This window comes from Medicago sativa, chromosome 4 (genome assembly GCF_051527215.1).
Source record: "Medicago sativa cultivar Bolivia chromosome 4, Bolivia_mono, whole genome shotgun sequence".
Taxonomy (NCBI): Eukaryota; Viridiplantae; Streptophyta; class Magnoliopsida; order Fabales; family Fabaceae; genus Medicago; species Medicago sativa.
Window position 1 is genome coordinate 60960292 of NC_140752.1, and position 11693 is coordinate 60971984.

General features: G+C 30.2%; 1 protein-coding gene across 1 annotated transcript; it reads left to right on the plus strand.

The window, feature by feature from the left end:
- Positions 1 to 3133: 3133 nt before the first annotated feature.
- LOC146930385 (cytokinin riboside 5'-monophosphate phosphoribohydrolase LOG1) lies at positions 3134 to 11693 on the plus strand. The gene is made up of 7 exons (XM_085701934.1): positions 3134 to 3289; positions 4592 to 4689; positions 4796 to 4826; positions 6549 to 6648; positions 10573 to 10643; positions 10742 to 10885; positions 11436 to 11693. Exons 1-7 carry the CDS (start codon positions 3170 to 3172, stop codon positions 11499 to 11501), a joined length of 630 nt encoding a protein of 209 aa, XP_085558060.1. The 5' UTR covers positions 3134 to 3169; the 3' UTR covers positions 11502 to 11693.

An 11693-nucleotide genomic window follows, 5' to 3' on the forward strand; every position in this document is an offset into this window, starting at 1 on the left:
CTATATGAAAGAGAGAAAAATAGAGAGATCAACTTGATATATGTGATAGAAAAATAGAGATATAACAAAATAAGGTGTGAAACGAATATTAGAAAATTAAGGATATTTAAAAATAGGGTCTTGTTAACGAGTGCCTCTGGGGCACTCTCTAAGCATGCTCAATTAAGTAACTATTATTTTAAAATGTAAAAGTTTTCAATTTCCAATGCATTAATTACACAAACTTTTATAAAAAAAGTAATCGTTTACGGTTCATAACCAGTGCCCCGGGGGCACTAGTTAACATTTCCCTTAAAGGGTCTCTTAAATCTATACCTAAATTTCATAAGGGGAATGTTAATGAGTACCTTTGACAAAGAGCAACAATTTGTTGGCATGAGTTTGGGGATATTGATTTTCGGTTTAGGGATATTATTTTCGGGGATCTTGATGTTCGGTTCAGGGACCAAAGTGACCATTTTCTACTTTCACTTTAGTCCTTGTGACACCTCATACTCCTCGTCAGCATAAAACATTTGCCACATCAACATTTAACAGAATTATTTAACGTTGGGGACTAAAGTGATAACAGAAGTGCACATTCAAGGACTATTTTGTATTTAATTCAGACATTGTGACAACGAGATGCAGAGTCATGGATCAACGTGACCATTTTCTCTAAAATTAATAAGTTTGTATTAAAAAAATAGTGTAATTATTGATAAGACAAATGTACAATCTTATATTTCCAAAACAAAGTTTCTATTAAAAAAATTATCAATCAATATTTTTAGGACACTGATTAGAAAGACTCATTTCAAAATGATATTAGAGTCTAATCAAGATTACTCAATAACCACTAAAATACTGCTTCCGGTTCTATTTACAAGAGACAGTTTACTTTTTAGATACATTAAATAATTAATGTAGTTGGTTTAGGTTCTTGACTAGATGCATACATTATTCAATGTATATAAAAAGTCAATTTTCTCTTGCAAATAGAACCGGAGGGAGTATGAATAATACAATATTATAAAAAAAAATACAATAACTCAAACATAAAAATGCAACACCAAAGTCTTCGTTAAAAAAAAAGTGAACACTACTACGAGAAACTCTTAGGTGGTCACTAGACCAAGAAATTGATTTTGGTCACATCCAACCAATGCATGACGCATCAGCTAAGAGAGGAAAAAAACGAAAAAAGAAAACAGAAGGAAAAAACAAGAAGAAATGAAGAGGAGAGAGAAACCGAGCTTAACGACGACAGAGATGATGATGCCTGCAACATTGGCCTCGCCGAACATTGGCCTCGCCGGAAAAGAGTGTTCTTATAGGTGACGACGTCGGTGGAAGAAAGGAAATACGTAGAAGAATTGAGATTTAAGTTGCAAATTCTGATCTTGTAATGGTTGCCGTTTCTGGCGAGGCCAACTTTGCCGCTGTCGTCAACGTCGTTGTCATGGTTGTGTTTCCGGCGAGGCCAACGTTGCCGTCGTCGTTGTCATGGTTGTGTTTTTGGCGAGGCCAACGTTGCCGCAGTCGTTGACGTCGCTGTCATGGTCATGTGCATTTTTACCACCCGGCTAGCCCGGGCACACGCTGGGCTCAACCCATACCTTCTTTGTATAGCTAAAAGAAATTTACAAGAAATTTGACTTATAGTGACAGCCAAATGGTTGTCATTGCATGTTTTCTGCTTTTACCTACGGACAAAACGTAGTTAATTCTAAGGAGACCATTTTAAAAACATTATGGACTTCTACCTACGGTTTTGGCTGTCACTAAAACTTATCATTGTTTTATTTATTTTTATTATATTTTCAATTCTACTATAAATTCTAAAAATGAATAATTCATAAAATTACCACTAAAATTAGTTTAATCAATATAATAAAATATTATAATCAATATCATTGGAATTTGAAATTGATTACTATAATCAATTTTTAGAATAAATTATTGAAGTGACTTAACTAAAATAATTCTCCTTAACTATGAACATTCACCCAAGCTAATACTCGATACTCACAAAAATTCTTAATACTCACATAAATTAAAATCTATATATACTTCATTGCTCATTTAATTTATGGTAACAAAATTTATGGCAAAAGTTGGAAGTCCACCAGTTATCAAGTCCTGTCAATGAGCTAGTAAAATAATCTTATAAGCCCGTGAGAAATAATTGTTTTCAACAAGATCAACGATGTGTGGTTCAATGACTTGATGATATGTTACATCGAGCGGGAGATATTCAAGTCACATGTTGATATTCTTCGAACATTCACCGCAAAGAGGTTTCAGAAAGGACATTTACCTCTTAATTTTATTTAGCACACTATTGACAGGTTATGTTTCATCTCTCTTGTTTCAAACTGTACTTTTATCGACAAAATGACGAGCCTATTTTATTTCAATTTATGACTATTTATATATTATGTCACATGTGAATTTGCGGTCAAAATTTTGTCTAGGCTCTATAAAATTCCTGGCTTCGCCACTGGTCATGGTTGTGTTTCTGGCAAGGCTAATGTTGCCGTCGTCGTCATCATCTCTTCCGCCGTTATCGTTGTTGTCTTCGGCGAAGCCATCTTTTCCGTCGTTGTCATCGTTGTTCTCTCCATCGGTGGCATGGCATGAAATCATTTTCTCTCTCTCTCTTTTCTTTTTTTCCCGTTTTTCTTTCTTTTCTTTTCTTTTTTTCTTCTCTCTTTGTGAGGTGTCATGCATTGGTTGGATGTGACTAAAATCAATTTCTTGGTCCAATGACCACCTAAGAGTTTCTCCACTACGAACCCTATGAAACTGTATTATAGACCATGATGACAGAGTGTTGATGATCAACATCTAATCATATATATTAAGGTTCCTATTCCAATACTCAATTTGGTGAGACCAAACCACACAATCATCTTTACATAGGACCACGGGTTTCCTATTTTACATATTATTATTTTCTTTCTCTCTTATCTTTTCTGGTACAATCAGGGACCATATTAAAGTAGAAAACAAACACACACGTCTGTGTTATGTTATGTGTATCAATTCTTCCCTCGTGTACAATTTGTAAGGAGTCATCATCGTTATTGCTCATGATGTAATCATGCTTCCACATTTCTCTATATATAGGTGTTGTGCATACAAATTGTGAAGGGTTGGAATTGATCTGAATAGAAGAAATAAAGAGATGGAGGAGGAAAGTGAGATGAAAGAATCAAAGTTTAAGAGGATTTGTGTTTTTTGTGGTAGTAGTCCTGGTAACAAGAGTAGCTATAAAGATGCTGCTATTGAGCTTGGAAATGAGTTGGTAATGTCTCTCTCTTCTCATCTCTCTCTAACTCATACACATATGTTTGTTTGTATCTTAGAATTTAGACCGGACAAACCCTACAAAATCCGCTTGTAATAGGAGTGATGTCTGTCAATTATAATCGCATGCATGTTTAAATTGTATTTCATCTAATGTAAGACTCTTGACGTTATTCTTTGAAACATTTGTTTCCTAATGTCCACCATCCATTCTTCTTGGAAATTTAACATTTAATTTTTTTTTTTTTGAAGGATTAACATTTAATGTTTTGTTTGGTGTTTTGGTTTATGTTTTACATATTTTTTAAAACTTTTTGTTTTTGTTTTGTTTTGTTTTGATTAAACCTTTGTTTGGTGTTCCTTGATGAGTTTCTTGATACCACATCAATTCCTTCATTCGCAATTGAACTACTTAATCTCATCAAGGATGCTGTGAAACAAATTTTCATTACGAACCTTTTGGTGGTGGGGTTCTTCTATTCTCATTAATTTTTATTTTTGCTCAAAAAAAAAAAATCTGTCACACTTTTTAATTGTATCCTTTTATACTTAGTCAAATTAGATAAACAAAAAGAATAATTCATTTCAGTTTCTCAACTTTTTTCATGGACCCTCTATATATACAAACCATTTATCTTTCACAACTTCACATAGATAAAGTTGTGGTAAATAAAAGAGTGTTGATTGACCAAAAAATAAAAGTGTTGAAGATTACTATTGTTCTCTACTTGTCAATTTTAACAAACAATAATTGTAGTTTTCACATATAGTTATTACCCAAAAACAAAGAAAGTATGTGGGAAATTTATTTTCTCTATTTTATTTATATATAGATGTATTTACAATATCCTTCTCTCTCTCTCTCTCTCTCTCTCTCTCTCTCTATATATATATATATATATATATATATATATATATATATATTAATTTAGAGGTTTATTTGAAAGAGAAAAAAATATCTAGTATTTGTTTTATAACTATATTATTGGTGTAAAGTATCTATCAGCTTTACCGGTGACTAATATGCGCTAGAGAATTTCGCTGACCACTTTCGGTGGCATCTTTCCTCTCAAATACATTTTTTTTTCATTCACAAGACGTGTACATGAGATTTTACTTAAGGGATGCAAGTAAAATTTGTTCAAACCAATTTAATGTCTACAAAATGAATGTAGTAATTTAAAAATGTGTTTGTATTTAGAGATATTTGTTTTCCCTAAAAAATTGCTTGTAAAAAGAGACATTGAGTAATATTGTTAATTAAATCCTTTTTTGGGTATTGTTTTGATGTCTTAAAAAGGTGTCAAGAAATATTGATTTGGTTTATGGAGGAGGCAGCATTGGTTTGATGGGGTTGGTTTCTCAAGCTGTTTATGATGGAGGTCGACATGTGATTGGGTGAGAAATGAGCATCTTCTTCATTATGATTTGTCTTGGTGGTGATGGTGTTATGTTGGATATGTTATTAATTTATGCTATTTTTATTGTCATTGTATTTTTGCAGGGTTATTCCAAGGACACTGATGCCAAGAGAGGTAATTTTATGATGTTTGGATTTGAAGGAAATGACCAAACAAGTTACCATAGGAGAAAAAATTATCAAATATACCTTTCTCCTTTCGGTGACATTTCACATGGGAAAGGTGAAAATCTTCCCATGATGGATCACATGTGATTATAGGTTAGATTTTGAGGCTGTATTAAATTTTATCATATGTTTCCCACACCATAGCACTTCTCTTTCTTCTCTCCCTCGTTGCTCCCCAGTCCCCATCCAACATCATCATCATCAACCTCAAACACCTAGAATGAAGGTTGTATCAAATCAGCATCACATTCAATTTTTGGGTTTATATTTCATTCTTTTTTCCTTATTGTTTTTATTTATTTTGGATTCGCATCGAATGATATTGAAATTAAAGCAATTCAACTTGTTATTATACCCATTAAAAAACTTGGACTTTTAAGTGAAATGTAATTATTATAAGTTTTCAGATTTGAGTGTTTGAGTTTGGTGATGATTTGTGTTTACATTTATTATTGTGATAGTGAGGTTGGTAGTGTTTGATGTTGCTGGGAAGGAGAGAAGGTTGCTGGGAGGAGGTGTAGAAGAATATTATAGTGCTGATAGACTATGATAAATGTGTGTACTTTATTTGATCAAATGGTTAAAATTGACTTTCCCATGTGAAATGCCACCTTATCTTTCTACCACAATATGTGCTTATTTTGCTTTTCTTGTTCCAATTCTATGTATCATCTTTTTGATTAATTTCCACCTTGCTTTTGTTATCCAAATATATTGATTTTCCACTCTCTTTTTATATTTGTGTGATTCATGTAGGTTTACAAGTGGGAGTAACTTGTGTTGTTGTGTTTGCTTTTTTATTTTGATGTCACATTTTGGATCTCTTTAACAAACTTACCTATCATTACACCTGGCAATCTGGGGCATGGTCCTTCTGAGCATTTTTGTCCCCCTCTCTCTCTCTCAAAGCTCTACATAACCTTTTTTAGATTCTTTTGTCAAGCTTTGTTTGAAGTTTTTTTTTTTTTTAATTCGGTATTGTTCGAATAATATGGGGAATATTAATCAAACTTTGTTGCGAGTTAATTCCCATTTTCTTAACATTGGATCCAGATTGCCTGCCAAAATAATACAGTTATTGTAATTGTAATCGGTAAACGTCGATTATCATATGAAAATTAGATATAGTTTGTGTTTCAATCATTTAATTACGATAATACAACTTAAAATCATAAGTTCATTTTCATTTTTTCTTTTTGAATTTCTTTTTCTTTGGTGCCAATGTTTTTCGAAGGAGACTAGTATTGATCGGTTCAATCGATCGAATCAAGAACAAAACAATCTATATATAATTGGTTCAATCACGGTCGATTCTTGGTCCTCATAACTGGATAGAATTACAGTTCAACCTCATTGTTTTTATTTTTAATTTTTTAATATTTATTTATTAGATATCTTGTTCAATAGTAATTAAACAAATTGAATCATGACTAGGAAGCCTCACTTGTAGTACCTCACATCAAGTATTTAAAACATGGGTTAGTACATATTTTTGTTGTTTTTCTCCTTTGAAAAAATGCCAAGTTATACGATTTCCACTTGAGCCCACTTCTGAAGCCCTCATCATTACTATTTTTGCATCCATGCAGCACGAATCATTCACAAAAAGGTGTTTGTAATTTGTGTAATAATTTGGATTATTCTTTTGTGTGTGAGTGGGTTTGTGCAGATCACTGGAGAGACAGTGGGAGAAGTGAAGGCAGTAGCAGGCATGCATCAAAGAAAAGCTGAGATGGCCAAGCATTCTGATGCTTTTATTGCCTTACCAGGTTGGTTCCCATTCCACAAATATTCTACTCCCTCCGTCCCTCAAAATATGACCTAGTTGACAATATACATTATTGACTTGACATACTTTGACCATATTTTTCTACTAATTCACAAAGATAAATAATACTCCATCCGTTTCAAAATGAGTGTCGTTTTAGGTGTTTACACACATATTAAGAAATGCAATTATTAAAAGAAAGAGAATGGTTATTTTACCAAATTATCCTTATTAACTATTTGTTAGTTTTAAAAGTAATATTTTGGAAGTAGTGTGCAGAATATTAATTGAAGAATACAATTGAAAAGAAAAAGTTATTATTGCATTGGAAACTGAAAGTGACATTCATTTTGAAACAATTTTTTTTTTGCTAAAGCGACACTCATTTTGAAACAGAGGGAGTATCATGTAAGATGTTGTTGGATTCGTCTCGATGAATATTTTTAAAATATTAAATTTTCATAATTTTTTTAGTAGAGAATCAAAGATATCAAAGATAAAACATATGCATTAGTACTTTTAACTATATATAGTATATGCATTTTTAATGTGTTTGTTATTTTTTTATCTTTTATTTTTAAATTGTTGGCAACACTATTGTCCCATTTGGATCGATCTTATTTTAAGCTTATGAAAATAGTTTATGCAAATAAATAAGCTTTTATATTAATTCCTAAGTTCTTTCTAACGTAAATTTTATCTTCATTAGTTTTTTTTTTCATAAACTATCTAAACAAAATTATGAATAATAAATAAAAACTTATTTATTTGCAAAAGTTCAATAAAATGTATGAAAATAGCGAGAAAAATAAGTGTTGAATAAATGTATGAAAATTGAATATTTAGACATATTATTTTTGGTATGTTTTTACTTCGGAATTCTGATGCAATTTGGGTGATATTAAAATGTAAATCAAAATTCTTTATTTTTTTTTGGGTTAATACATTTTTACCCCCCTGTAATATAGGCGAGTTCCGGTTTTCCCCCCTGTAAAAAAGATTCTTTCGATTCCAACCCTGAAATATGAAGATTCCGTCGAAAACACCCCTGGTCAAATCTGGCACACGCCAGGTGCTGATGTGGCGCGCCACGTCACCTTTTTTGATGACGTGGCACGCTGACTGTATAAATATTTTTATTTTTTATTTTTTTAATAGGGACACGTGGCATTTCCGAATTTTTAATAAAAAAATATTTTTTTAATAAAAAAAATATTTTTTTAATAATTAAAAAAATATTTTTTTTTAAGTTTTTTTTAAAATTTTTTTTAAAAAAAATAAAAAAACGAAAAAAATTCTTAACGAATAAAAAAAATTCTGGAAAAAAATAAAAAAATACCGAAAATTTTTTAAAAAAATTGGAAAAATTAATAAAAATGAAAACAAAAATCTCGAAAATTTTAAAAATAAAAAGTAAAATCTGGAAAAATTAAAAAAATGATAACATTATGGAAAAAATTAATAAATTTTGAAAAATTCATATTTCCAGATTTTTTCAATACCGGAAAAATGAAAAAAAAATCATATTTTTTTTCGGAAAGTACTTGTCATTCAACCGTATAACATGATTTATATACCGGTGTCAATCAATATACATTGTATCCTGTTATTCGTACATGATTTTTATAAATATGATTAATCTTCAAATTTTTGAAAATGATGAATCTTGAAATTTTTGAAAAAAGATTAATCATATTCAAATAGTAAAACAAATATAAATTATGTTTGACTCAAATACCATTGAAACTAGTAGACACTAACATAAAAAATGTTTTGAGCAGTTTGTATATTTTTCGAAAAAAATATGAATTATGTTTGACTCAATTACCATATTTTTTTTTATCTTTTTTTTTTTCGAAAATTTAGTTTTTGTAAATATGATTAATCTTTTTTCAAAAATTTCAAGATTGGTCATTTTCAAAAATTTGAAGATTATTCATATTTATAAAAATCATGTCCGAATAACAGGATACAATGTATATTGATTGACACCGGTATATAAATCATGTTATACGGTTGAATGACAAGTACTTTCCGAAAAAAAATATGATTTTTTTTTTTCATTTTTCCGGTATTGAAAAAATCTGGAAATATGAATTTTTCAAAATTTATTAATTTTTTCCATAATGTTATCATTTTTTTAATTTTTCCAGATTTTACTTTTTATTTTTAAAATTTTCCAGATTTTTGTTTTCATTTTTATTAATTTTTCCAATTTTTTTAAAAAATTTTCGGTATTTTTTTATTTTTTTACAGAATTTTTTTTCATTTTTTTTATTTGTTAAGAATTTTTTTCGTTTTTTTTATTTTTTTAAAAAAATTTTTTAAAAAAAACTTTAAAAAAAAATATTTTTTTAATTATTAAAAAAAAAAAATATTAAAAAAATATTTTTTTATTAAAAAATAGGAAATGCCACGTGTCCCTATTAAAAAAATAAAAAATAAAAATAATTATACAGTCAGCGTGCCACGTCATCAAAAAAGGTGACGTGGCGCGCCACATCAGCACCTGGCGTGTGCCAGATTTGACCAGGGGTGTTTTCGACGGAATCTTCATATTTCAGGGTTGGAATCGAAATAATCTTTTTTACAGGGGGGAAAACCGGAACTCGCCTATATTACAGGGGGGTAAAAATGTATTAACCCTTTTTTTTTTGTTATAAAAGAGGGCCAAAGCCCAATGTAAATCAAAATTCTTTCACTCATTGAATATTAGCTAAAATGACATCTAAGTTCACAAATAAGGCTAAAATGACATACGAATTTCGTAGTAATAAAGATATAATGACAAACTACATTTCAAAAGAAGATCTAATAACTAGTAAAAAAAATGATCTAATAAAGAAATGTTTTTACTTGACTCAAAAAAAAAAAATTACTACAATTTTGGCAAAAAATTACCAAAGGTTTGAGGTTGTCGCCGTTTGTTTTATTAGTTTGAATCTGATATCCTCCGAACGTAACAAGTGGATGTTAATCTCTAGATAAGAACATACACCCTCCGGTTATTATAAGCAAAAATTTAAATTTTAAATTCTTTTCAGTTAATAATGTATATGATCTTTATTATAGACCACATACATCATTTAATGAATGAATCTAAAATGTTGATTTTTGCTTATAATAGTGACCAGAGGGTGTAGTGGATAGCAAAACAGTGATCAAGAAATTTTGATTTAAAATTAAATAAAGACGTCTTCTTTTCCCATCATATTTATTGCGCCCCCTATGCCGATTGAATTTACCCCATGAAAATCACCAAAAATGCGTTAAAATATTTTGGATTTTAGAATCCAAATTAGACGTGCAAGAAACTCATAAGGTGAGAAAAATAATGACCTTAAAAAAACAACCCAGTATTTATGATGTGGAAGATTAGTCTTGTCTTGGGCCCTAACAAGCAACGCAATGCCCTCTAGCAGTCTAGCATTATTCAAAAATTGATTTTTTTTTTTTAGAAGTTATTCAAAAATTGATGTCGGCCGAGAAAAGAAACTGAGGAAGGGACCATTTAAATAATTATTTTTTGGGAAATTATATAGTAACTTGTATCTTACTATATCTATATAACATACCATCTACATATACAACTAAAAACTTAAAAATACAAATCAACGGGTTGGATTTAGCTGAATTTATTAAACTTAATCAAGATTTGAATCCACTTAGGAGAAATATCTATGTTTAATTTCTGACACGTCTTAGATAAAATTATTTCAAGTTCTCAACGGATGGAAAAAAAGGATACATGCCTTAGTTTTTATTTTAAAAAACATAAAAAAGTTAAGGAAAACATGAATTTTCTTCAACAGATTTTATGATGTTTTGTGCTTTAAACAAACATATATTCTGAAGCTGTAAGGATGTTGCAATTTTAATTTTTAACTAATGATAATGCATGAATATGTCCATTATATGCATGAAGGTGGCTATGGGACACTTGAGGAGCTTCTTGAGGTCATAACTTGGGCTCAACTTGGCATCCATGATAAACCAGTAAGTTTCCTCCCTCAATCTTGCCATTTTTATTAAAAAGTTAAACATGTATATATTATATTCTATAATCTATAAATTGAATTTTGGTTTTGGAAAAGGTGGGATTGTTGAATGTAGATGGCTACTACAATTCTTTGTTATCTTTCATTGACAAAGCTGTGGAGGAAGGCTTCATTAGCCCTAAAGCTCGTCATATAATTGTATCTGCCCCATCAACAAAAGAGCTTGTCCAAAAGATGGAGGTACTTGACATCTTTTCTTTCTTCAAGCTTGTCATAGTATGTGTTTGTTTTCACGTTGAAATCTTACCAAACGTGCGTCCATTTTAATGCTACGATTTTTAGCTTATGAATATTCATGGTGAAACGACATTCGAACACGCGAAAGAATAGACAAACGCCAAACCAAACGGGTTAATAATGATTTGATATATCTCTCAAATATGGATTAAAAATGTTTTCAATATATGGGAAATAAGTTTTTATCAAGTTTAGTAGTGCAAATATTTTAGATAATGTTTCGTCCTTCATTTGTTGATTTTGGCAAAAAAAGAAATCAACCGTGTATATTTGAATCGACAGTCGAAACCCTATGTATAGTTTATGCCAAAATTGTGATAATTCATCGTAATTGTCAATCGTACCGCCTATTCAAACATGCACGAAAGATGACGAGTTAATTTTTCATACTAATTCATTATTTAAAGAACTGATTATAGATAAAGAATTTTGTAAAGTGAATAAAGAATTAATTATTCGCTGAAACTAAATAGATTTGATTTTACCCTTATAGGAATACTCTCCACAACATGAAAGAGTTGCATCTAAGCAAAGTTGGGAAACTGGGAAGCTGGATTAGTCCTCACATTGTGACATCTCAAGTTGTGGTTAGATGATGATGAAAGTGTGAATTAATTAGAAACAGTTGTTAGTTTATTTCCTCAAGCTATAATTCTTTCTTATGTTCTAGCATTTTTTTTTTTTGTTAGTGTGGACTATGGACTACATAGCTACTTTGTTAAATGTGAATTATTGTTTTTTCAGGACTAAA